General features: G+C 38.5%; 2 protein-coding genes across 20 annotated transcripts in view; one reads left to right on the top strand and one right to left on the bottom strand.

Annotated features, from left to right (window-relative positions):
• The window catches only part of NCOA3 (nuclear receptor coactivator 3), a 162,389-nt gene extending 149,794 nt beyond the window's left edge, over positions 1–12,595 (top strand). For 9 of the 12 annotated variants that reach the window (XM_039498864.1, XM_039498862.1, XM_039498861.1 and 6 more), the window contains 6 exons: positions 580–876; positions 3,196–3,300; positions 3,813–4,041; positions 6,424–6,598; positions 8,497–8,638; positions 10,009–12,595. In XM_039498864.1, the coding sequence (XP_039354798.1) occupies positions 580–876; positions 3,196–3,300; positions 3,813–4,041; positions 6,424–6,598; positions 8,497–8,638; positions 10,009–10,020 (960 nt within the window). In that variant the 3' untranslated portion in view covers positions 10,021–12,595. The remainder of the gene's footprint in view (positions 1–579; positions 877–3,195; positions 3,301–3,812; positions 4,042–6,423; positions 6,599–8,496; positions 8,639–10,008) is intronic. The other 3 variants (XM_039498870.1, XM_039498872.1, XM_039498873.1) reach the window with 3 other exon arrangements.
• A 538-nt stretch (positions 12,596–13,133) lies between these two features.
• The window catches only part of SULF2 (sulfatase 2), a 241,725-nt gene continuing 228,687 nt past the window's right edge, over positions 13,134–26,171 (bottom strand). For 7 of the 8 annotated variants that reach the window (XM_039498878.1, XM_039498875.1, XM_039498874.1 and 4 more), the window contains 7 exons: positions 24,375–24,434; positions 23,623–23,792; positions 21,253–21,395; positions 20,303–20,426; positions 17,864–17,894; positions 17,499–17,555; positions 13,134–15,903 (listed from right to left, as the gene is read on the bottom strand). In XM_039498878.1, coding sequence (XP_039354812.1) covers positions 15,873–15,903; positions 17,499–17,555; positions 17,864–17,894; positions 20,303–20,426; positions 21,253–21,395; positions 23,623–23,792; positions 24,375–24,434 — 616 coding nt within the window. In that variant the 3' untranslated portion in view covers positions 13,134–15,872. The remainder of the gene's footprint in view (positions 15,904–17,498; positions 17,556–17,863; positions 17,895–20,302; positions 20,427–21,252; positions 21,396–23,622; positions 23,793–24,374; positions 24,435–26,171) is intronic. The other variant, XM_039498881.1, reaches the window with a different exon arrangement.

Here is a 26,171-nt window from a genome sequence, read left to right on the forward strand (position 1 = left end):
TGCTGGGAGAGGTGTTCAAACCCCAGGCCCTGCCCCCACTCCACCTCTGCCCTGCCTCTTCCTGCTCAGTTCCACCCCCTCCCGAGTGCACCGCATCCTCGCTCCCTCCCACTGCAAAACAGCTGATTGCGGCGGGCAGGAGGTGTGGGGAAGGCAGAGTGAGGCGCTGATCTGCAGGGCCTGCCGGTGAGTAGGAGGCACTGGGTTTGTGGGGGAGCCAATATGGGGGTTCATTTTTTACCCGTGGTTGCTCCAGGGCTGGAGCACCCACAGAGTCAGCGCCTATGCCAAAAGGAGCAGCTTTTGAAACAATTCTGTACATTAGGCTCTTCAAAATCGTTTTGAAAGGTCATTATTTATTAACTATAATCATCGCTTCAGACAGATAAGACTGCAGAAAGTGAAAACCAAGGCAAATAGCATTCTACAAATGCCACATTTTCTGTTTGACAGTGGTCACCATCTTTCTAGCTGGGCCATTTGCTGCATTAATTTTATAATTACTTCAGCATTTACTACTTCTGACAATATTTAAAACGACACTATTCTTATTTGCAGTATATTCTTTGTCTGTTAAAGGGGCAAACTTTGGAACCGAAGCAAGATTCGTTTCAAGGTCAGGAATCTGCAGTTATGATTGACCAGAAGCCTCCATTATATGGTCAGCCCTATCAGGGTCAAGGGGCAGCACTGTCAGGAGGTTTTACTAACATGCAGGGACAACAGCAATCCTTTAATTCAATGATGAATCAGATGAGCCAACAGAGTAATTTTCCGCTGCAAAGTTTGCATCCTAGAGCAAATCTAATGAGACCCCGAACCAATACACCAAAGCAGCTCAGAATGCAACTCCAGCAGAGGCTTCAGGGGCAGCAGGTAATCTTTGCTTGTTTACACTTTTGTCTTACTCCAAAGGATAGAAAACTTTGTTGCAGTGAAGAGAGAGGTAAAGTGAATTATGTTGCTTCAGAAGAATAAAGGGAACATAGAAATAGCCATACCAGTTCACATGAGGGGTGTCTAGTCAACCATCCTGTCTGACAGTGGCCAGTACCAGATGCTTTAGACTCTAGAATAGTGGTTCCCAAACTGGGGTTCATGAAGTGTTACAGGGGTTCTCAGGAAAAAATTCCCCAATGGCGGACAGAGCTGTCCTTAAGGATCCCTGGCAGCCCGGAGCCCATAAACTTCCAAGAGCTAAGCAGATCAAAGCAAGCATATCTATCACACTGAGGAGATTTAAACTTCAAGACTCCTTATAAGAAATGGAAAGGGAGGTGGATATTTTTGGCTCTTTTTAAAATTAAATAGGCAGCTAGTATTGTTTTTAAAATTATGATGAAGAACAGGTTTAAGCTTTGTTGCAACGTGCGTTGTTTGCCTGGATTGCTCAAGACCTGAATGTTTATATAGGAGGAACTCTCTGAGTTGGCTTCTTAAATACCTTCATGCTGTTTCACATCTGATACTCCTTGATGAAACATAGGAGCCTTGTCTTATAACAGGCTTATTCAAAGTGATAGAAGCTACAAAAGTGAGATCTTGGAAGAGTGTTGCTGTTTTCATAATGTAATAAAAATACTGTAATGATAATTAATAATAAATAGTGTGTAATAAGCATGTCATAAAAACAAATTTTATATTTCCAAGATCACTGCTTTTCTAATTTATACTCAGGTAAAAGAGAAAATGCCTGGAAATATTCATTTTTAGGAGGGGGTTTGTGAGAATTGACATTTTAGTGAAAGGGGTTCACAAGTTGTTAAAGTTTGGGAATCACTGCTCTAGAAGAAGGCGCAAGAACCTCAGTTTGGTCAACTATTGAATAAGTTGCCCATAGGAGAGCTCTTCCTAGAACCTCCCAGTTATAGGTTGGTTTGGCCCTACAGTACAAAGGTTTATATTGCTTCCACATTTTTGTTCTTTTAAAAATAATCCTATTTAATATAACTCTGGATGATCTCATTATCCATGCAATGTCCAGTCTTTATTCTGAGTCTTGTTAAGCTCTTGGCCCCAGTGATGTCTTCTGCCAGTGAGTTCCACAGTAAATATATCTGGGTTTTGCTTTTTAATGAATAAATAGCTTTTCAACTTATTTTGCAAATTAATTAATTTTTTATTGTGTCAAAACAATGACTTCACAAATATCAAAATGTGCTATTATCTATCAATCACTCCCTCTATTAATAGAGGCATTCAGATATCACTTGGTCTGATTAATTGTATTAAATAAAATATGAGTGAATGGTGGTGGTACTTTTTTTAAAGTATTGTTTGTTCTCCCTTATGAATCCAATCCATTTTAGATACCCTGATGTTATGGTGATAGGCACAGTATAAGAAACTAGATAGATTTTAACACTGTGCCATAAAAATTTAAAAAGGGGTTATTTGTTGTCTCACCGTTTTGACTTACATTTCTTAACAGAATATTTCAATTTAATTTGTGTGCCACAGTAGAGTGCAACCTTTATTATCCATAAGTCATTGGGGAACACCTGAATATGTTTTGAATAACAAAAGTATCTGATAGCAGAGGAAATTTGTATTGTAGTAAGTGTAAAGGGTTGTGAACAAGTTCTGGATAACAGGGAGTGTCAGATAATAGAGGCTGGGAGAATTAATGTAATGGCTTATACTATAAAAGTGTGTAGTATTCAGCACTTCCCATCCCATACTTTTCTTCTTGGCTGGGCCAGGGCATTGAATCAGGCTATGGCTTTTTGGAGCAACTGTCATGTCTTTTTATAATAGTAGCTTTAACGGTATCCACCCTTGAAACAGAGATGAAACCTGTAATTATATATATTTTGGAACTTGGAGTATAAGTGTTGGTCTATTATACTGTGCTTCAAATAAAATTGGTTACAAAATATTTTATGAGAAAGTAAAGCCTTTAATGACAGGCCACTTAGTTTGAATGTGTGAATTACAACTGTTCATGTTCAAATTTAAAGATGAAGGCTTCAGCATTATGTATCTAACTAGGTAAAAACACTAATCTCTGGATTCTAGATGTGCAAAAAAAAAATTACACTTGCAGAAAGGTGGTTTCTTTTTCTTATTTTTCCTAAATAAAAAGTTTAGCTGCTGTTACTTGGTTTGATTGTTGTAGCCTGGTGTTTATGAAGATTCCTATTTGCAGCAGATTAATACAGCCCACTTAGACACTGTTAATTGTCTTTCCCTAAGTTTTTGAATCAGACGCGTCAAGCACTTGAGATGAAAATGGAAAACCCAGGTACTGGTGGTACCCCAGTCATGAGGCCAGTCATGCAGCCGCAAGTGGGGTCACAGGTGAGTAATCATCACACTCACCCTTCCAAAATATCATGTTGTAAAATAGCAGGGAAAAAACATGTCACACGCAAGTCCTTATAGAATTCAGGCCTTCTCTCATGGTTCCACAGAATATATTTATTTTCTTTGATGGCTGAAGAATGATCCTCATTATCAAGTGAGTATATCCCCCACAGTTCTGAAATTGCAGACTTGTGGGCACTGGTACCTGTGGTCTGTTACGATATGCTACAGATGCAGAGTGTAAGTAGTATTTTATCTATATGAAATGAGTGGTAAGATAATATCCTGCATTAGCTTTTAGCATGAATAAAATAGTTTAGTGCAAACTTAAACTTGATATTTTGATCATTTTAACACTGCCAACTGGCTTTCATTAATGTGAATTCCATTGCTAGCCCTGGATGTGCTGGGTCTTATGGGTACAAAATATTTACATGGATTGATTCTCTGGCATTACTTGTTAAATATCATCCAATACATTTTTTTTTTGTTTGTTTGTGGGGTAGCAGCAAGGTTTTCTTAATGCTCAGATGGTGGCTCAGCGCAACAGGGAGCTAATAAGTCATCATATCAGACAGCAGAGGATGGCAATGATGATACAGCAGCAGCAACAACAACCGCAGACCTTCAGTCCACCACCAAATGTGACTGCCTCAGGAAGCATGGACAGTTCTCTGGCAGGTCCCCCAATGGCTCAAGTTCCTTCACAGCAATTCCCATATCCGCCTAATTATGGTACTGATGCTAACATCTCAACTCTGTCTCTCCCTCGCTCCATCTTCCCTTTCTTCCATTTATCTCATCTACCTAAATATTCCAGATCAGTGAGGCTTGGGATAAAAAATTCTTATAAGTCGGGGGGAAGGGGAGAGAGGAGAGGGACGAGGGAGGAGGAGTGTTTCAGAGATCCTGAACACACTGTGTAACCAAATACTATTAAATGGAACTCTCCCTGTCAGAGTGCAGGCAGGCTATCCAATTACTTATCAATAGTTGAACATTTATTTCCCATACCAGCCATGATTTCATCAAATATACATGTAAGTCATTTCTGCTGTGAAGATACAGTATAAACAATGAGAGCCCAAGAATTTACATTATCATTGTTTGGTTATTTTTCAATATCTATACAATTGTTATGCAAAGTTCTCTGGCTGCTTCCAGAATCTGCCATATGCTGCCATAATACAAATGGCTTCCCCTTCCTGCAGATATATTAAAGCAAGTGAAAGTTGGAAGGCAATGGAGAGGATTAGGATGGCTAAACCTTTGTTGGTAATAGTCTAAGCACAGTGATCTCCAGTATACAGACAAGAGTGCAGGGATGAGAGGAGAGTGTAGGGAAGGCTGCTAACCTGTGTAACTTGTTTCCATCCTGGGCTAAAGAATTCCTTAGAACTTTTGTTTTAGGTTTCAGCATTTATTCAGCCCAAGAAATGGTGGTTACCATATAAATATGGAGCTCACTTGGTTATTTAAATACCGTATTTTCCGGCGTATAAGGCGACTGGGCGTATAAGACGACCCCCTAATTTTACAGTTAAAACATAGGTTTTGGCCTATACTCGCCGTATAAGACGACCCCCCCCTTCCGAGGGGGGGAGCCCAGAGCCTTTTAAATCCCAGCCGCGGCTGGGAATCAGAGGGCTCTGGGCTGCCCGCTGCGGCGGGGAGCCCAGAGCCTTTTAAATCCCAGCCGCGGCCGGGAATCAGAGGGCTCTGGGCTGCCCGCTGCGGCGGGGAGCCCAGAGCCTTTTAAATCCCAGCCGCGGCCGGGAGTGCGGCGGGGAGCCCAGAGCCTTTTAAATCCCAGCCGTGGCCGGGAATCAGAGGGCTCTGGGCTGCCCGCTGTGGCTGGGAGCACAGAGCCTTTTAAATCCCAGCCGCAGCCGGGAATCAGAGGGCTCTGGGCTGCCCGCTGTTTATACCCGGCGTATAAGACGACCCCCGATTTTTGGGGGTTGTTTTTTAGTATAGAAAATCGTCTTATACGCCGGAAAATACGGTAGTCAAAAATTAAAACACAGTTAAATGTGCTGCCAATGAGTTTACTGTTTGTTTACTATGTAATTAGTTTATAGATATATTGTTTCCTGATGTAACAGAATCTATTACTCTTCTCTTTCCCCGCCCCCTTTTCTGTTTTGATAACTTTCTTGCTTGGATCATTCCATACTGTCATGATTTCCATAGAATTGTTCAGTAGTTCATTTACAGAAAGCAATGAATATTTATTTGAGTTCATGCAGCATCTATATGTACCTACTATCTGGCTGCTCTCAAAATCCAGTTTTGAGAGAGAAAAGTCATTATTGTGAATCCAGATACATAATCCCAAGTAAATTCTCTAACCTGTTTGCTACAGAACACTACAGCAATTTATATGTGACTAGCTTTCTGCAGCATTCTCTTAAATGCAGACATTTTATTAGCATATGAGACATTCCTGATACAATTAAATGATTAAATTACCAAGATGGATATTACGTATTATATTAACTTCTTATTTCTGAGCTTCTCTGTTATAATTTCTCATGCACACCCATGATGCTGTATAAATAATACCGAGGAGGAAAATATCTTCTGTTTCTTTTCACACGTGAGTTACGAGGAAAATGTAAATAGCTCCTATTATGAGTATTGGAGGAAAAACTTTTGAAACACTGCTGAAAACCGAACATATCTTGTTGTAACTCATTTTGCTGATATAGCCTATATGTGTCTTTGCCCCTCCCTTTTGCAATATTACTGAGATTATTTGCAAAAACAGGATTTTATTGCTAAAATGTTTGTTTGCATGTGCTGCTTATTTGTCACATTAAGTTATAATTTGATATCACAACTAGTTGCTGTGGGAAGAATACTGAGTTCAGATGGGCAGTAAGCTGCAGAAGCAAATGAAATTTTAAATGTGCATATGCGCACATAAAAATCCAATTTCCATGTAAGGGAAATGCAGACTAGTGTTTAAGAACAATTGTAAATCTCTGAGGGTTCAGGACTCATCACGCTTGTTAATGTGATGACACATTTTTCATCCTCCATTGCAAGGAGATAGACTAAAAATGCTTAAAGATGACAATTAGCATCTGTTTTGTTTGTTCTGTGTCTTGTAAGGAATAAGCCAACAACCTGATCCCACATTCAGTAGAGTAGCAAGCCCTCCCAACCCAATGATGTCATCAAGAATTGGAGCCTCTCAAAATCCCATGATGCAGCACTCTCAGACAGCAGCAATGTACCAGTCCCCTGAGATGAAAGGCTGGTCATCAGGAAACATGGCCAGGAGCAGGTGAGCAGTAAAGACTTAAATCAGTGTTTTTCAAGTGTGACCAGTGATTTTGGGTGTCCCACTTTTCAAGTGCCAAAATTAAGACACTTCAAAGGGACCTGATTTTCAGAGGGTGGGTGCTTAGCACTTTCTGAAGATCCTGGATGAAATCTTGGCTCCATTAAAATCAATGGGAGTTTTGTCATTGATTTCAGTTCAGCCAGGATGTCACCTCAGGTCTCTCTCAAACTGTCTGAACTTGGACACCAAAAATTGGTAGTTGCTTTATAAAATCATGGCCATATTTCTTAAATAAACACCCAAAATCTCTAAGTGTATGCTGTACAAAAAGCTAAGTAATCAAAACCTATATTCATGTTACTCAACACAATAGACATTAGTGTTTTACCTTCCATTAAAAATGTACGTGTGTGTGTACACCACGCACACCCACACATAGTAAAAATAACATTAAGGTTCTAACCCAAAGATGCACAGGCAAGGAGATTCTGACTTAAGGTTTCCATGAATCCCTTGTCCCCTCAATGCTAAGATTAAAGACTCCCATGAAACCCTTAAGGAACAGTATCTAGGCCAGTAAATTTAACTTTTTATCATCTGTCTCATCTGCAAAGTCCTTATTCTTTGGGCTTGTCTACACTTCCAAGAGCGGTGATGGATGCATCACCGGTTGATTAGCGGGTCTTCACTAAACCTGCTAAAATCAACCGCAGTTTGCTCTCCTGTCGACTCCTGTCCTCCCACTGGATGGAGAAGAGTAGAGGGAGTTGACAGGAGAGCATTTCCCATCGACAGCACGTAGTGTGGATCCCGCGGTATGGAGGTAACTCAAATTGCGTCACTTAGATCGATTTTTCCCCTGTAGTGTAGACAAGGCCTTAGTGTATTTGGTGGGCTTTTTACCAGAGTTACAAAACTTTCTTGTTTGTTGTTTTCCATGACTTAAATACACATACACACTTCTTATTAATTAGCAGTGGACAGAAAGGAAAGATAAAGTACACATTTCACCAGTACACCAGTTAACATGAAATTGTCTTCTCTTTGGAATTTTGGCAATGATTCTTTCAATGTAAACCATCTAGAGGGACATCTACTGGGAATATAAATCCACTGCATGGCTGTCGATGGTCTTTTATATTCTGCTTCAACCAGCTTTGAATTCTGGGAACATGAACTACAAATAGCTACATGTTCTTACTTCTGCTGAACTTAATGCCTTTGCTACAGCATTTTCTTATTCACGACCCAGAACTTCTTTCATTGCACCTGAATGTAAATCTATGTCTTACATTTTGCAGCAGAAAAGGATTTGGGTGAGGATAAATTGAACATTTCAGTTTCTACCAACAAATAAGAGATTTCATATCCTTGTACTAATTAGTGTCTGTTATGCCCTTGATCCTGCCCTGGCTAGGTATGAATAGATGACTGAATAGATTTTTCACCTAACATCCATGAGAGTTTATATCTTTCTAATTAGAAATCAGATTTAGTCTAGGAATATTGACAAAGTACCTTGGAAAAATTTTTATTGTGCACAACAATATTATGATGGTGGACTAATGGGATCACTGGAATCCCTAAAAGGGCTACAAGAGAAAGCTTGTATCCACTAATTAGTAAGAATACTTACCAGATTCCTGAAAAGTAAACTGACTTGTAAATTTCAGATAAAAATTAAAACTGATCAGAGTATTGGTATTTCTATATTGTCTATCCAATGTGTAAAAGGAACAAATGGGGTCCTTCTGGTTCTGGTAATTATATAAAGATTTAATTCTATTTCTTATCTTTCTGCCATGTCAATCACTTGTGGCCTGTATAAGGATGGCAGTGCATTAAAATACCAGTGAAACTTTATGGAAGGTAACTTTATTTGTTCTTCTATGCTCCAGTTCTTTTCCACAGCAGCAGTTCAGCCATCAAGGGAGCCCTACAACTTATAATCTGATGCATATGAATGGCAGCAGTGGTCATATTGGACAAATGAACATTAACACCATGCCTATGTCAGGGATGCCTATGGGTCCAGACCAGGTAAGATAACTAACAATTCACTCCACTGATAAACAGTTCTGTAGAGATTCAGAGGCTTGGTCAGCCCTAAATGTCTGGGTAGTTATAAGATCCTTTTAAAGGTCCGTAGCTCCTCTTTTCCCATTGAGAACAATCGGTTCTCAAGCTGGCCGACTTCCTCTCACACACCGGTTTTCAGTTCTTGCTGTCCCCTAAGTCATTTGAGTATAAAGCTTTCATTTTGCTCCAATAGGTTCTGTCTAGCTTTGCTGATATCCATTCTGAAGCCTGGCAGTTTGCTTCTAGGTTAGCTGTTTCTCTTCAGGTATCTCATGACTGTGGCTCAAGAGACACGATGGTCACTTAAGTATTACTGAGCTTGGGGAAATTCCGGAGACCAAAATACTTAAGAAAGGACAACTGTATCTGCTGAAATTTTGCAAGTTATCTGCAAGACCATCTTCAATCTAAGAACAAAGGTTTCAACTAGATTAAACTGACCAATTTCACATTGGAGAGGGGGAGTAAAATTAAGTGCACAGTTTGGTTTCCACATGTGTAAAATGAGCAAAACGTCCTGTGAGAATTAAGAAGTTAACACTTGTAAAGCAAGTGTTTGGAGACAAAAAGTGTTGTGCAATAAAAGTACTAGTTCTTATCTTTTAGACCGAGTCCAATAAAGGCGATTCTTCTCCCTAAAAATGGATTCTCTTAATACTTTAATCTTCAAAATACACACTTTAATCTACAAAATACGCCAGACAGTGTGTGAAAATGCCTCGATAGCTCAGTGGTTAGGGCATTCACCTGGGTAGTGGGAGACCCAGGTTGCAGTACTTTTGCTCCAATGAATATTTCTCCACAATGGAGCAGCTCCATCAGGAGACCATTGAGAGAGACCTGGCCCTAGAATACTCCACATCCCAGTGGTTAAGGCATTTTCCTGTGAAGAGGGAGAACCAAGTTCAAATCCCTGCTTCACATCAGGCAGAGGGAGGAATTGAATCTGGGTCTCCCACATCTTGGGTGAGTGGAATAAAAGTTATGAGAGGGGGCACCATCATCTTCTCCTTCCCCCATTTTGTGTGTGTTTAGACTTGCTTTGAGCATGCCCCTGAATTGGGCCCCGATGGTAAGGTAGGCAGGGGAACACCTACTTGGTGAATCATCAGGACTTGGTGGCTGGACAAGCACACAGCCACCTAATATTTAGGCAACTTCAGGACTTTAATGGTGGAAACTTAGGTGCCTACAGGGTTATGTGGCACTGAGTAGGAGTTTTGTGAATGCCAGCAGTGACTATATGGTGGGACATAAGTTCCTTAGTGCCCCTTGTGATTCCATCCTGGTGTTTTTCTGATACTTGTTCTTTTTTTGTTTTCCTTTAACAGAAATACTGCTGACACCTAAAACCGTGATCTCACAAAGTAGAATGATCTATATTAATGATGATGCACTAGTATTACAAAGAAAAGCTACATATTCTTCGTGGCAACTAGTACTGGCCTTATGGAAATAACTGATTTTTTCCAGCTGATCACCAAGATGTCCCAAGTGACTTCATACAAAAAAAAGACTTTTTTTTTAGTAGAAGCAGAGTCTCTGTATTACTGTATATTGTGGTGTACAAAACAATGGTCATAAATATTTTTGGCACTCTGCCTCTAGAAATGTGAATTTGGGAATGGCATTTTAGTAAATATGATGGGTAGACGCTACGTATACAACTTCTATTTACTGTAGCTATCCAAAGCCCTTTAACTACAGGCAGGCAAAAGTGCCTGGAGAAGTCATGGTAGATAAGAATTCTGATTTCTCTAGTAAGAATATCTGACAGAGAATGTAGTTCCTAGCCTTGACTCTTTTATATTAATTCCTGAATACAAATGCTGCTTTTAACCTCTTATCTCCAGGAGTCAGGATTTCCAAGCATAGTGGCAATGAAGAATGAATTGGCATGTAATGTTCCAAAATTCTGCCCATTGATGCCAAGGGGGGTTATAGATAAAATAAATTAAAATTATTTAAACATAATCGTGACTAATATTTAAATTTTGATGTGCAGCTGAGTGCACTTTATAAAAGGCTATATAATGGATTAATGCAATATCTTTGATAAGGATTTAATAAACCGAAAGGTAGGGTGTACTCATGTTCTTTTTCAAATCCAATCTTTTAAGAATTGTTGATCGAAAAGACTGTGTACTGTAATGTTTTATGTTATTGGAAATTAGAGCAATAATCCTTCGTGGTTTTTGGGGGGGAAAAACCTTCAGAAAAATCAAGGCAAGGCACTGCAGTCTGAATCAGAATTTTGCAGGGGTTTTTTTTTTTTGTGAATAAATTTTGTAAATATGATCTTTAAGAATTGTATTATATATATGACTTTTGTAGGTCACTAACTCATTTTTGCAGAGTTTGTGAAGCTAAATATTTAACAAAGTTGATTTCTGTAAACTCATCTTAGTTGAGGTCCAGATAGAAGACCTTTCAATTTTTTTTTTAATTTAATGACCTTGGAGTTGGGTGACTTTGGCCCATATCTTTTTCTTCTTTGGTCTTTGCCACTTATTTTATATCTTTAACATAATAGCTTTTTTAAAAGATCATTTGTTTAGGGTTAAGCAATTGGTTAATGCTTTCTCCACATTAAGTGAGCACTTTGTTACATTTCATTTTTTATATAGGGCAATTTGACAAAAAAGGCTCCCTGGATTGTAAGCTGTCATGACTTGTCATAACAGTTCATGTGGTTTTATATAGCCTTTTTAGTTAATGAGTCCGTATTGTCAGGACTTTTGGTTATCTTTAATGAACCCTAAATGTTTTTCTAGAGAAAATGCCTATTGCTAAGTATTTCTTGTTACTTCTCCACCATCACATCTTACAGCAAGCAACTCATTTGTCACATGACATCCAGAAATCTTTATGGATATTAAGCCACAGTTTAACCAAATGTCTGCACCTCTTTGGATTGTTCTATTGTAATGAATGTATTTTCCAAACAAGTGTCTCTACTATCAGTATTCATGTTAGGTTACAAGTCTATTTATCTTTATCTGTTGACAGGTTGTATTTTTTTGTCCATAAAACGAAGATGCTATTACAGATTATCCACTTTCAGACAGATGGCGATTGAAACCTGGAAACTTCCATAAGGGTGTGAACCAGAAATGTTTTAAGGCATGTGGTGCTTTTGTTCTATTGTTCATTGTGTAATGGAAAACAGACTTCTCCTGAGTGAGTGAAAATCAGTGATTCTGATCATTTCTTTTTGGTACTGTAACTATGAAGTCTTATTTTATTTTGCAGTAACCTGAAGGAACTTCCGTGTTCTTCCATTTTAATGAAAATAATTTTCTGTGCAAAAATCCACACAACTTTCATCCTATATATACAACCACAGTCCTACTCCCCAAGACTGGCAGGCACAATAAAAATCTGCTTTTTATGCAGCTTAGTCTGTACAATCAGCATTGAGAACATAGATTTGGCTGTAGTAATTTAGTTGTTTCCACTCCTCAGTCTGGTTCATCTGTGTTGTAATGCATGACATTTAAAAGCATAAGGAACTGTTTTCCCCTTTCTTGCTTTTTAGAATCCACCTGCTGGTTGAGTCAGTGCAACGTAATGGAGTTGAAAGGCAACAATCCCTTGCTTTTTATATTAAATCAGAATAGAATGATTTTATATCTTGTAGTTGTTCATTATATTGATGGAAGCTGCAAACCTTTATTGCTTTGACTAGTGAAATTTTCAGGATATGTACTACTTTATGCTTTTTGCCCTTAACTTTTTTTTGTGTGTGTGTGTGTGTGAATGATTCTATTTATACTTCTAAAATGTGGTACCGGATGGATGTTACAAAAGATCCTTCTTCCCACGTCTGCTTTTAGAATGTTGTTTTTTTCCAGTAATTACTTTTTGCTGAATCCAAAGATTTGTTTTAATTCAAATATGATAAAAAGATAAGCCTTTTAAAATTAGTGTTATTGAAACCTTTCAAGGTAACAATCTAAATATTTCACCTAGGTTGAAAAGTGTATTTACTAAACTAAATAGTCCTCTGATTTTGGTGGTATTTGATATCTCCAATAACTGTGTTTTGGTTCTACAGCAGCAAAGTTTTCTGAACGATTCAAGAAGCTGTATAACTATTTTTGACAGTACGATCACAGTTTACTAGAATAACCAATTGGATCACTACTGCATAGCAGACATAGTCTCACTACATGCCTGCCAGGTTTCCTGTTGATTACAGAAACCATGTGTTATAAAATCCATAAGCAATTTTTTATTCAATCTCATCCTAAATTTGTGCTTTTAATGTGAGGAATTCAAGAGCATTTTTTAAACCTATAAACAAAACTATTTGAATGTTGCACCAATTAGCACACATTTTATTTTAGATTTTAAGTGCAGACTGATGATAGAATGATACAGCAAGTATGAAACCATATAATTCTGAGAGCAATATTTAAAAAAAAATTCTCAGGAGAAGGCATACAGTATTGAGAATTGCATTTAAATTTAGTTTACATTAAAGTACTGCTTGAAATATGTGTGTATCTTTACATTGCAAAAATAAAAAAAACATGTGGGCTGATTTATAAAAGGGTTGGTTATAAAGTATTACTGCTCTTCTGATTTTTGTGTTTTGATGTTAATAATAATGTAAATAAAGGTTTCTATTTAAAACCAGAACTTGGTGATTTAGTATGTCAGCTGTTTAAGCTCCGAAGGGTGCCAATTATATTCTAACAAGCCCAGCAATGTAGCATTTCTCCACCAAACCAAAATATAGCCACTCTTTGAGAGATGATGTGATAATGTAACACTATTATGTGAGAGAGGCTAGATTTGGGGAATGATTTAAGAACTCTTGGTTTCCTGGGTTTTGGTATGTCTCAGGGGCTGAACATGTATCAACTGCAAAGTTGCCTATAAAATGATCTTTCAAGAATAGCATTGTGACACGCAGCCGACAACTAGAAGGAAGGGTAGGGAAATAACAACAACTTGGGAACAACCAACGGTTTGGGTAAGAAGTTTTCTTGCTATATTTTCTGTCACAGGCTGAAGCCAAGTTTTGTATAACAGTTTGAAAATATACTTTGCCATTTTTTTCTGAAATGTATATTCAGACTTTTATACTGTACTAAACTAGAGAGAAAGCTGAGTATTTTTAAATGGAAGTAGAGATGTAGTTTTTAGAGTATTTCCGATTGATATAAAGCAGCAGCATTAACATTAGTTGGCCTTCCAGGATTCCACCTTTCACATTCTCTCATCTCCAGAGTTGCTGCCAGCTGACAGAGAAATGTAAGTACAAATCTTCATGTTCATGTAGTTCTTAAGTTTCCCTTTTTCTTCCAGACATGAATTGTATACAGCTACATACACTTTCTTCTTTGGGAAAGGTTTGGAAAACAGTGAAGAGACAAATTCTGCAGAGAGACCATTTGCCACTTATTTGTATCAGACTTCCATCATCCTTGTAAATGTCTTTTCTTGCTGGTGAATCCTCTAATGTTTTAAAACTCAGGATAAGCTAATATTTGACTGCATTTCCTAGCCCAGCACACGCATTCTACTATTGAAGTACAAAACTCTGCCAAGACAGTTTTGGACAGTATATTAAATCTGACCTGGGATGCGATGAATACAGGCTTAAACCAAATTTACTTTTCCTAGCTTCACTGAAAACATACAGCAAAAGACTACAGTGTCACCCTTGAGAGAGTTTATTTGCTCAACTTCTGTTTCCACATTCACCAATACTTTAGTAGGTTATCATATAATATTTGTGTATAGTGCTAGAGGTCTGTGTCCCCAGCAAGTAATCGCTGCTGAAGCTTCCTATTAGTTTCTTTTTAAAAAGTGCCCACGTACTTTGCTTATTTAAAACATGTTTAGAGGGCCAGAGGTGCAAATTTGTTGAAAATCTCTCTTTTGGGTAGTCAGAATGGAGAAAAGATTTATTAAACATTCAGATTTTTCCTTCGGATGATCTCCCACATGATTTTATACTCAACACACAGCATCTATTATGGTGAGCACCCCATTTCAAGTTTTGTATATAATTAACATGAAAAAAACCTTTAGTGCATTTGCAGAGCCTGTTTAGGGATTCCCCTTCCTAAGTAATTTAAGTATCTGAATATTTTCATAAAGAAGAGGTTATTAAATACACTCCAATCATTTACTAACACTTACTGCAGATTATAGACATTAAATCAAAAGTTCTAGTTTCCTGTACACTGAGCTATAACTTTTTTTATTGGCCAAGTTTGTTGCTTTTTACAAATGTAAAAGTTATGCCACTAAGCGAACATGTGCTTTCTCAAACAAATTGTTTTCATTTTGAACATACAATATAATTTTACCACATAAAAAGACTTCATACAAATCTGATTTCATTAAAATTCAAGACATACATTAACTGAAATTTTGCAGTGCTTTTAAAAATGGATAAATTCTGAAATTTATTATGTAATGTTTAAGTAACAAGCTACCATTTTGGGAAATGATAGTTGGGCATTCCACTTCTTTATTGACAGAATTTCTTTTGAATAAGACATTGAATATTTACAGAACCACTCCAGCAATTTGCTTTTTTTGTTACTCAACATTTTCTCTATTTTTCCTACAGCTGGCAATAGGGTGGCTATGGAGACAGTGAACTAAAATGATATCCTTAGAGGAAACCTGAAGTATTGTGCTGTTGAGCTTCTTCAGTGCTGCTGGCTTGAATTCCTGAATCTCTAAATAATAATTTTCTACCACTGTCCTCATTTAATTTGCCCTAGTCAAAAGTAAAAATTTCCACGTTGTTTAAACGTTGCTTTGTGGCTGTTCTAATGACATTTGATGGTGTAGCTAAGAGAGGTTTTTAATTTGTTCCCACTGAAATAATTTTGTGGATGCTCTGCAGTGTCAATCCGCTCACGGGGTTAGCCTCATTTTCTCTTCCATCAGTTCCTTGAACAGTGGTGACTTCATGAAGTATAATCCAAAGCAAAAGTGGACTTCAAAAAGGGACCTATATTCCTGACAGAAGTGCCCCCAAATCCACTATCTATTTAATTCACTCAACAGTGCAAACATTCTATCTACTTCAGCCTCAAAGTTCATCCAGTCCTCCAGGCTACCATTATAATTCTTTCTGAAATCATATACATTTTCATTAAGTCTGTACAAGGATTCAAGTTCTGGCCGGTTTGTATCCTCATTGAGGTCCAGGAGTTGCAGGAGGTTAGCCTTCCCATCCTTCCCAAAGTTGTCCTCTTTAAATAAAATAAAGATATTTTAGTGTGTGTGTCTTCTCAGATGCTGGAATGTGAAGTATTTGCAAATGTAAGTTTGTTTCTCAGTACTGCCATGCAGGGAAGATAGAGGCTCTACTTATCTGTGGACCACCAAAATCAGTTTTGTGGAGAACATGGTATAACTAAACAATAGCCTCTTAAAATGAGGCCCAAAATATTGATCATATGATTGCCATAAATAGAAGCTTAACATTCTTCAATACAGTACTCTTAGTTAGCCCTTATTTCAACAGTTGTTACTCCTTGTAGTTCTAAAGCTGATTGTCACCATTTTTTTTATTGCAAGTTAATTTTGTGATACTTTATTTCTGATGTAATTAAGGGTAGAGTTATGAATAAACCCAATCTATCTAACATACTTATATGGCCCCCACTGCCATAGTATCTGAGTGCCTCACACTTTTTAATGGATTTATCATTTTCACATCCCTGCAAGATCAGGTATGACAGTACTGCATTAATAGAGAAAGATGCATTAAAAAACAACAACACTGGATTCTAGCAGAATGTCAGACTATATTGAAGTATATTTTGCAGTCAAGTTATTTTTCATGAATAGTTTGGATAATTCAATCTTGTGCCCTCCTGCTCATAATACACGAGGCCACTGGGGAAATGGTGGGATTTTTTGCCCATTGCAGACACAGCGGCCTGTACAATCTGCTTTGTCAGATCCAGTTTATGTGGTTGACAGGCCTGCCCAAGGCCATTCTGAGTTTATGGCTTGAAGAGAGGGAGCTGCTGAGACTTCATTTAGACAAGACTGAGATTATGCCAGTACCAGGGGGAAAAAATCAGATCCGTCAACTGAGGGAATTAGCCTGCCTTCACTTACTTGCTTATGTTTGCAATTCTGCTATCCTTGGCTGCTTCTGGACACCCAGAAGGCAGCTGTGACTAAGGGATTTTAGATACAAGACTGCAACTTTTTTGCCAAATACAGATGCCTGTGATTCAGAGTTTATAGCAGTGAACCACATCTGTCAGCTCAAGACTGAAAAACGGTATGTGCTTTATGGGGCCGCAAGCTGAAACTATTTAGAAACATGCTGGTACAGAATAGGGCTGCACTCGTTCAGTGGCATTTCTTGTTGGGAGTGTGTTACATTTGTACTCTGCAGTTGCTTCTAATTTCTTTCTAAATGTAATTTAAGGTGCTTGCTTTAACATATCTTTTAAATGGTTTGGGTGCTGGGTTGGCCATAGAGCACCTTTCTCTTAATGCAAATATTGAGTTAGTTCCCTAGATTAATTGAAAGGAGGCAGAAGTCTGAAGATTTTTGGTGAAAGTTGTGTACCTTCATTTCAAGGGCGCATAGTAGAAAATAATATAGCCAGTTTGAATGTTTAACCTCCTTCACTGCAGCAATTTTAGAGTAATGCTTAGTTTGTCAGCATTGTGTTCAATTAACAGAACTACAGTACCATCTTCAAGTGGGAGGCTCTCCTACTTGAAAACAGTAACTGAGAATAGATGCTGCATGCAAAAAGGAGAGAGAAAAATAAATGTTAAGTCAAAGCTAATGCTTTTCATGAACTAACTCCCAACTCACAGCGACTTGGAAGATGAAGGTCTCTTCATTTCTGGCCACCTTCGACGCTGAAACTGCCTAATTATCAAGCAGCAAAAGGAGAAAAAAAGGTTAACCATCACCAAGAAAACCACCAGCACTATGGTCTGAAAGATGGGAAAAGATTTTAGCTTGAATCTGAATTACAGGAAATAGAACATGCCCTGTCAATGAATAAATAGGAACACCACAGAAATTCAAATTAATGGTGCTGGAAGAAGAGTTTGCATCAAAGGTATCCCTGGCACCGACAGGTGAGTCCCTCCTCTGCTTTCCCAACCTCAGATTCCTCATTGCTTAGTGTGTAGGTGAGTCCTGATAAAAATTAAACTTGTTTTAAAACATACCTGAACTGCTCATAGCTTCCATCTTTAAGCCCTTAATTTAAAAAAAAAACAAAAAAAAACAGTTAACTGATGCCTGCAAAAGAATAAGGTAATTGGGTAAGGCACAATGCAAAAAATTGTGATGTCTCAGAACCTTCTACCTACTAACCCAGTGGGTCTTAAACTTTTACACTGGTAACCCCTTTCACACAGCAAGCCTCTGAGTGCGACGCGCGCGCCCCCCCCTAAATTAAAAGCACAATTTTTTATATTTAACACTATTTATAAATGATGAAGGCAAAGTGGGATTCGGCAAGGGTGGCTAACCCCTGAAGGGCCCCAACCCCCAGTGTGAAAACCCTGTACTAACCTTAATTCACAAGCCACTTTTGGGGTTACATAACCAAGTTCAAATTAGGTGGTCTGTACTCTGATCTATGTTATCATTATCCAGAATCGAGGCCTTTTCTACTCTACATCAACATAGAGTTAGATTTTGCAGCACCCTGGTAATTCACAGGCAGGTTCATTTAAATAAGTGTAGTAGAAACATCTATTAATTAAATACATACATAGATACAATCAATATAGAAGCCCCTGTGCTATTTTTAATCCCCCACACCAGGGGAGTAGGGTACAGTTTAGGATAAACACATTTTTAGTTATTTCTGCCACTTACCAGCAGTGCATATTTTGAAAAAGTGTCAATATTAGGTATCAAAATAGATACCTCAGGGCAGTGACTGGACAGTTGAAACCTTTCACAACTACCACTTCAGCAGACTTAGATAATGCTCTGGTTAACACTTGTTTCATTATTGTTAGGCTTTTACACCCATGAGTGTTAAACAATTTTCATATTATATAATAAAGAGAATAGAATGAAATTTGTTTTCTCTATGAGGTGTAAAAACCCTTTCCTTCTCAACTGCTCAGATTTCACTAGCTTACTCCTATGATATCCTGAGCATGTTCTAGAGGGAACAAGACCTCAATTTTTTTTATTGAAAAAATACAAGCAGGAATTAAACACACTTGTCTTTACTGTATATATTTTTGTTACTTTAAATGCAGTAGTGGGGAACTGAGTTTTCTCAGTAAATCAGACAGCAGCTGAAAAGATAATTAATTCATCTAGAATAAGAAAAGTCATCTCAATAGCAACAGTACAAGACTGCTAAGAGAAGTGGGTGAATTGAAATGGATACAAAAGCTTTTGCTACCAGCACTATGGTAGGGCTAAAACCATTATGCAGATGGCTCCTTTGTTGGTTTCCAGTTCCTAATCAGTTTTGTGCATATCATTAATTGCCCCCTCTCCTGCTACAATGAGCATGAGAGTCAAAGTCTGAATGATATGGGAGACTACACTTTCCTTTTCCTCTCTAGCAGTGCACCCCTGGGGTGTGTACCTTTTCTTTTGATAACTAATAGACAAAAGACTCCAGCACTATCAGTTTAGAACTCTTCACCACATTTTAATAACTCGTACTAGGCTAAATGGCTATCCAATCTATTGTGTCCTGGCTAGCTGTAATTACAACCTCAGTTCCTCAAAATTTTTTGAGTTTTTGGAAAGTTCTTCATACTGATTCGGGATGAATACTCAAAAAACTTCCCAAAACTAGAAATCTGCAGTATTTCATTTTAGACACATTAGGACCATTTCCTAAATGAAATATGGTCCCCAGGATCATGTCATCCCTACAAGCAAGCTGCCAGGCAGTTTGGGAGCACATCACTACAGCTCCCAAGCATCTGGCTACTCAGCAGCTTGGAAGCCCTGTCTCCCAGGCACTTGGCTCCAGGGTCGCCCACCTAGCAGGCTGCCACAGAGCCTGAGAGCATGTCAGTGTTGATTAATCAACATTTTCCAATGGAAAAATATATTGTTGGAAAAAACTACCTGGAAATTATCTGTGATACCATAGCATGTGCTATGGGGGCTGGGAACAACTGTTTTGTTTCTTTTAAAGATTGTATAGGCAAAAGGGGAATAAAGTAATCTAAGACTTACACTGAGGATCCTAACCAAACAAGCAGGACTGTACTAGAACTGTTGTATAAAATCCCATGTATGTCAACTCATGAGATCTTCAGCTTCTCTAAGTTTAGTATTGTACTCTTCTACTGTTAAGTAGTACATATTTGAGGGGAAAGCTGAGCTAATATGTTAGGAAAGTAAACAAAACACAGTTAGTGTATTGAGCAAATGTAAAGCTATGTCTATATAATTCACAGAAATGGATAGCTCTTTAAACACCGAGTACAGGAAATGTGGACACAATCCAATGCATGCAACCATGAACCTAAAGAAAGTCCACAATTAACAGGATATTAATTTTTGGGGCTACTAGTCATAATATTAGAGATCCATTTCCAATGTGTAAAATTAGTATTGGTATACTGGAAACCCTTTTCACTTGAGGATTTGGAGGATGTAAGTAGAAGGGCTCTTACCCAGATCCATGTTCCTAGTTCTTGGGTTGCACTGTTTATATCCTTTGCAGCTTCTTAATTCCATGAGTTGGATGTGCAGTTGATTGAGAATGTCTCTATCTAGTGTGTTCACTGCATTAATCAACTAAGGATAAATAAAAGTTCTTGTTAACAACAGATGGGTTGTTAGTGTCCTTAAGGAAGTTGAGAGAGCTTCACACAAAGAAAACACATAGTTTGTTTCCAAAAGTAAGTAAACCAAGGAAAAGCTGCTCAGGTCAAATGAAATAGTTCTTGTTTTGCACCAGCGTTGCCACAGCCGTGCAACCCTAGAGTCTATAAGATGTACTTTGCAACTACGTGGCTTCCTGGCACCCAGCGCCACACAACCAATTATAGCCATTTTCTCTACAAACAGATACTTAAATATGGAAGAGAGGTTTAAAACCAGGGTATGCTGTATGGGTGGAAGTCACGGCTTACAGCAGTTGAGTGTATCTATGATAGAGGTTGGCACTAATGGAGCTTACACCAGTCTGATACAAAGGCCTCAGACATAAGACAAAGCTTTTCATCCCTATTTCTGAGCTGTGACCAGATGCGAGAGTGTATGGTCAGTGCAGAGCCAGCTCTAGTCCCTTAAGGCAGGAGGAAGGCACCGCCCCCCCACACTTTTACTTGCCCCAGAAAACAATTGTCTGCTTCAGTGCCACTGGCTCTTTTAACCAGGAAAGTGCAATATTTTTCTTTGAACAAAGACTGCCTTGCTCTGATGTGAATTATTAGCTCCTAATCAAGTCACTGCCTTATATCACTGTTTTAGTGTACGCCAGGAGATTTCTTTCAAATGTGCATTGGTTGATGAAAAGCTAGTTATTTAGCAATTAAAAAGAAGTAATTTCATATTGAAAGGGGAAAAGAGTTTACTTGTCTGTTTTTAGTATTTCCATTTCTGCTCTGTGTTCAGGTACCTGATATGGGTCAGTGTTGAGATCAAAATACTCCAGGAAGCCAGTAGCAAATTCACAAAACAGGAAGTTGTGTGTCTCATTGATTGTCCTCATACACCAGTATGTGTTGTTATTGGCACTGGTACAGGCACAGAAAGGACCCACTGCAAATGAAAGGTTGAGATACTTAAAACTATAAGCAGCATTCAGCCAGGGTTAGGCATGCATTTCACTATTCTCAGACTTTAAGGTCAGAATAGACCATCATGATCATCTAGTCTGACCCCTTGCATATTGCAGGCCACAGACCCTCACCCACCCACTCCTGTAATAGACCCCATAACCTCTTAGTTACTAAAATCCTCAAATCATGATTTAAACTTAAAGTTACAGAGAATTCATTATTTATTCTAGTTCAAACCAGCTGTGCCACATGCTACAGAGGAAGATGAAAACCCCCAGGGCCTCTGCCAATCTGACTTAAGGGAAAATTAGACCCTGAACATTTCGGTGAGACACACCAGCCAGACACCTGGAAAGAATTCACTGTAGTAACTCAGAGCCCTCCCTCATCTAGTGTCCTTTCTCCAGGCATTGGAGATATTTGCTATCAGTCATGGCCTGGCCACATGTCATTGTAGGCAACCTCATCTTACCATCCCCTCCATAAACTTATCAAGCTTAGTCTTGAAACCAGTTAGGTTTTTTGCCCCCACTGCTCTCCTTGGGAGGCTGTTCCAGAACTTCACTTCTCTGATGGTTAGAAACTTTCACTGAATTTCAAACCTAAACGTGGTCAGTTTATATCTATTTGTTCTAGTGCAAACATTAACTCTTACTGTAAATAACTCTTCTTCATCCCTGGTGTTTATCCCTTGGATGTATTTATAGAAAGCAATCATATCTCCCCTCAGCCTTCATTTGGTTAGGCTACACAAGCCAAGCTCTCCTCTTATAAAGTAGGCTCCTCATTCCTTTGATCATCCTAGTAGCCCTTTTCTGTACCTATTCCAGTTTGAATTCACTTTTCTTAAACATGGGAGACAAGAACTGCACACAGTATTTCAGATGAGATCTCACCAGTGCTTTGTATAATGGTAATAACACTTCCCTATCCCTACTGAAAATAACTGATGCATCCTAGTATTGCATTAGGCTTTTTCAAAACTGGATCATATTGCTGGCTTATAGTCCTCGACCAGGTCTTTCTCCTCCTCTGTCCCCCAGCTTATAGCAAAATTCTATGGCAGCCTGGTGAGAAAATGTGTTCAGTTAGCATTCCTTCTGCCTCACTTTAGGAATATTGTTGCCCTATGCAAAAATCAGGCAGAGGGCACAGCTAGCAATCTGAAACATGCACATGCTCTGCTCTATTCTGTCCTACCTTCTCTGCCATACTAGAGTCACTGAGAGGGGCCCGTCTAGTCTCCAAGAAGAGGATCTTAGTATAGGGGGCAGCGTCAATGAGAGCTAGGTGAATAACTGATTTTTTTTTTTTAGTTCATTGACTGAACTGAAAAATCTGGAATTTTTTTCCCCTCAGTGAAATGAAAAACCAAAAATACCTCTCATTTTGGCTGAAATGAAATGGGTTGTTTTGGCTTTGTGGTTTTTATCTTCACCCCCCCCCCCCGCCTTTTTTTTATTTACACTTTTGTTTTGAAGTTAAATCTAGCTACATTTCAAAACTAAATGTCTCTTTGAAATGAAAAAGTGTTGCCTTTTTTGCAGCAGAAACTATTTCCTGAGCTCAGCTTGAATTTGCAGTTTCAGTCAATCAGAAATTTCATTTTTTGGCAAATGTGCTATTTACAATAAACAAACAAAACAAAATAAAATAATTGGCCCACCTGTATTCTCAATCCAACAAATCCTCCCAGTGGCCATGGACCACCTCTGCCCCAACTGTGGAAATGAGCAAATCCCCATGTGCCAGGTACCTACAAACTGGTCAGTTTCCTAAGGATTAGTTATTTATATAAGGCAAATACTTAAACACCAAATTCTATTAGAGGCTCGGTATGCAACTCTCAGTCTTCCCTGCATGCCTTAGGGCAAAACTTGACCCCATTATCTGAAAATCTTGGTAAAAAACACCTATTTGATTTAAACATTAGGTTATTTTTAGCCTCCACTTTTAATTCCCTTTTCAGAAAAAGATGGTGTGCTTTTTTCCCCATCCTGTTGGATTGGTAACACCAACTGTAAATACACCGCCGTATATTATGAGGAAATTCCTGTGACCTTGGTCAATATACCATATGCTATAAAGTGTTGTCTATAAGACTGATGCTAACAATGAGGGAGCAGGGCATTGCCTGGTGGACAGAATCCTGTCCCAGGCAGTGACCTGCACCTTCCCGGTTATTGCTCAGTCACTGGGATCCTTACATGTCCACAAGGGGGCAGTCTGCCAGTGCTGGTTGTCATGGGTGAAGCACGTCAGGCCAGGCATGCTGCATGTATCATTGTTTTTTATTCTCTTCAGCAGTTTGCGCAGCTTCTTCTTTCGCCTCTGTTCTCTAAGAAGCCACAATTTGTCCTTTTCTTGCAGGGCTTTCCTACAGCCAAGAGACACAAAAAGTTAGGACAATACACCCAACTCTAAACAAAAACAAAAAAAAAGGGGGTGAGGTGGACTTGAAAGTGGCTTACAAAATTGATGGGCTTTGCTTTGTAAACTGGAAGGAAAATTAATCATTCATATTGTTAAAGAAACAGCCTTCCTTCCAAGAGGCCCTGCTGAGACAATACTTGGGAATTACAGCCCTTTTCTTGTTCAAAACAGTTGAGACATGATCTACTCAGTCCTTATCACAGCTCAGCGAAGTAGGTGGGTTCTATTACCCCATTTTATTGAAGATGAAACAGCCAGTGAGGTTAATTGCCTGGCCTAAAGTCTCAGAGTCCTTTTCAGAGCAGGAATTAGATCTCAGAATTTGCTAGCTCCTAGTCCCATGCTTGAATCACTAGAACCCCACTCTCTTATTCACTGCCACTGCCCTTTACATGTAAAATGTTTTTAAATACAGGAGATACGCAGTATTATTCCATTTGGCTAGTTCTTAGCTAGTGTGTATTCATCAAAGTTTAACCAGTGAGCATCTTGCATTTCTCTTCCAAAGAAGGAGGCCTGCACTTACTTGAAAGGATGGAGACTAGACCCTTTTTGCCTGAGTTTGCCCTTGTGTTTGGAATGGTAACTGGAAAAAAACCACAAATTCACAATCAAGAACACCAAAAGACAATTGCTTCTGTTTATACAGAATCTGCACACTGCATTCAAATAGAAAATGTCACCTCTTCTGCTGAGTTATTCACTAACAATGTGTGGTTAATGATCTGCAACCTAGCTGGACTGGAATCTACCCAGCTAAGCATTTTTCTGCATTTTCTGCTGTCCCCACAAAATCATGGGAGGACAGGGACATCTTGTGGTGTGTTGCAACATGTATCTGCAAGTGATTTCAGATACTGCAGTTTCAACGTTACCTGTTCTGTGCACGAGAGCCAAAATTATACAACTGTCAGCTAAAACAATTAGATTTCCAGTTTTAGTATTTTCTTCATGTACATTTTTATGAACTTATTTCGATAATAGGAGAGTTGCCAGATGCCTATAATCTTTCCTCCCTTGTAGTTAAAAGAAATGAATATAAATTGACTTGTAGGTGCTTGCTGTATTGTTATGGGCTAGTAGTGCCTGGGAAACAGATAAAAGGTAGTGTTGCAACTAACATTCTGGCTTGTACCAGTGTCTTATTTATTCTGGATATCTGAGTACTCAGCATGATTCTGGCAAATGTGTGTTGGGTTTTAAACAAGTTAGTCTACTGTTTAGATCTCTTTTTGGAACTCCCTTTCCTCTGTTATAAAAATGAGGGCTATTTAAGTTTTTGCAAGGTGGTCTTTGTGACTTTTCTTATACACAAATTACAAAATTAAACAATTTTTTAAAATGAATAAAAGCTCAGTTAATTGTAACTCTATTGGCTATTGTCATGCCCTTCATTAGCAGCCTTACAAATCAGAAGCCAATTTAAAAAGTTTTGCAATTTAATCTAAATAGTGTAGCAGACTGAATTCTGTCAGACTTGTGCAGGTTCTAATAGACTCTTGAACAGAGAAATAGAAAGAAAGTAACATATCTCAAATAAAATGTTAGAATATATCTTTGAGTGCCACAGAGCTTTAAAAAGGCTAATTATCAACATAAGGTAACTATTACCATCGAATAACTAGTCTAATTCTGCAAGCTTACATCTCACACACGAAGTATGTACCTAATTCATTAATCAACAAATGTTCTTACTGCAGAATTGTCGCTTTACATAAGTGAAACTTTACTCATATGGGTAGTCCCACTGAAGTCAGCACACATATGCACGCGTGTAAATGCTTGCAGAGCAGAGGTGTGTAAACATTCTCCACGTAAACAAGTTCATCCTTCAATGTTTTAAGTTACTGTAAATGTTAAAATAAAATCTGTCCTTGACAGTAGTTTTTAAAATGTTACTCTTTGAAACCAGTGATTTTATAGGGCTATGTAAGCTTTCATGGACTCATACTGTGTTTTGGAAAATATTACACATCTAAGAGGGAGTGTCTGTACCGCTTAGAATTACATCACTATATATCAGATTACACACACATCTCATTCTTCATTCAGAATTAAATAGGTTATGCCACACTTGTACATACTATTTGGCGACACCAGGGAATATTAAAAAAACTACTACATTTGTTGTATAGTTTCAGCTACAGGCCACTGCACTGCAGAGTTACCACCTAACAAACACTATGCAGACTGTGCACTTCACAGTTGTTAGCTAGCATGTAATGTGCACCCAGGGAGCTGAAGGGTGTACTCTGAATAGCTCAGCCTGTAGAAGCAACTGAGATAGGGGATGTGTCATATCATACCTGCCCATCTCTTCTCA

Source organism: Mauremys reevesii, linkage group 13 (assembly GCF_016161935.1).
Source record: "Mauremys reevesii isolate NIE-2019 linkage group 13, ASM1616193v1, whole genome shotgun sequence".
Classification (NCBI taxonomy): Eukaryota; Metazoa; Chordata; order Testudines; family Geoemydidae; genus Mauremys; species Mauremys reevesii.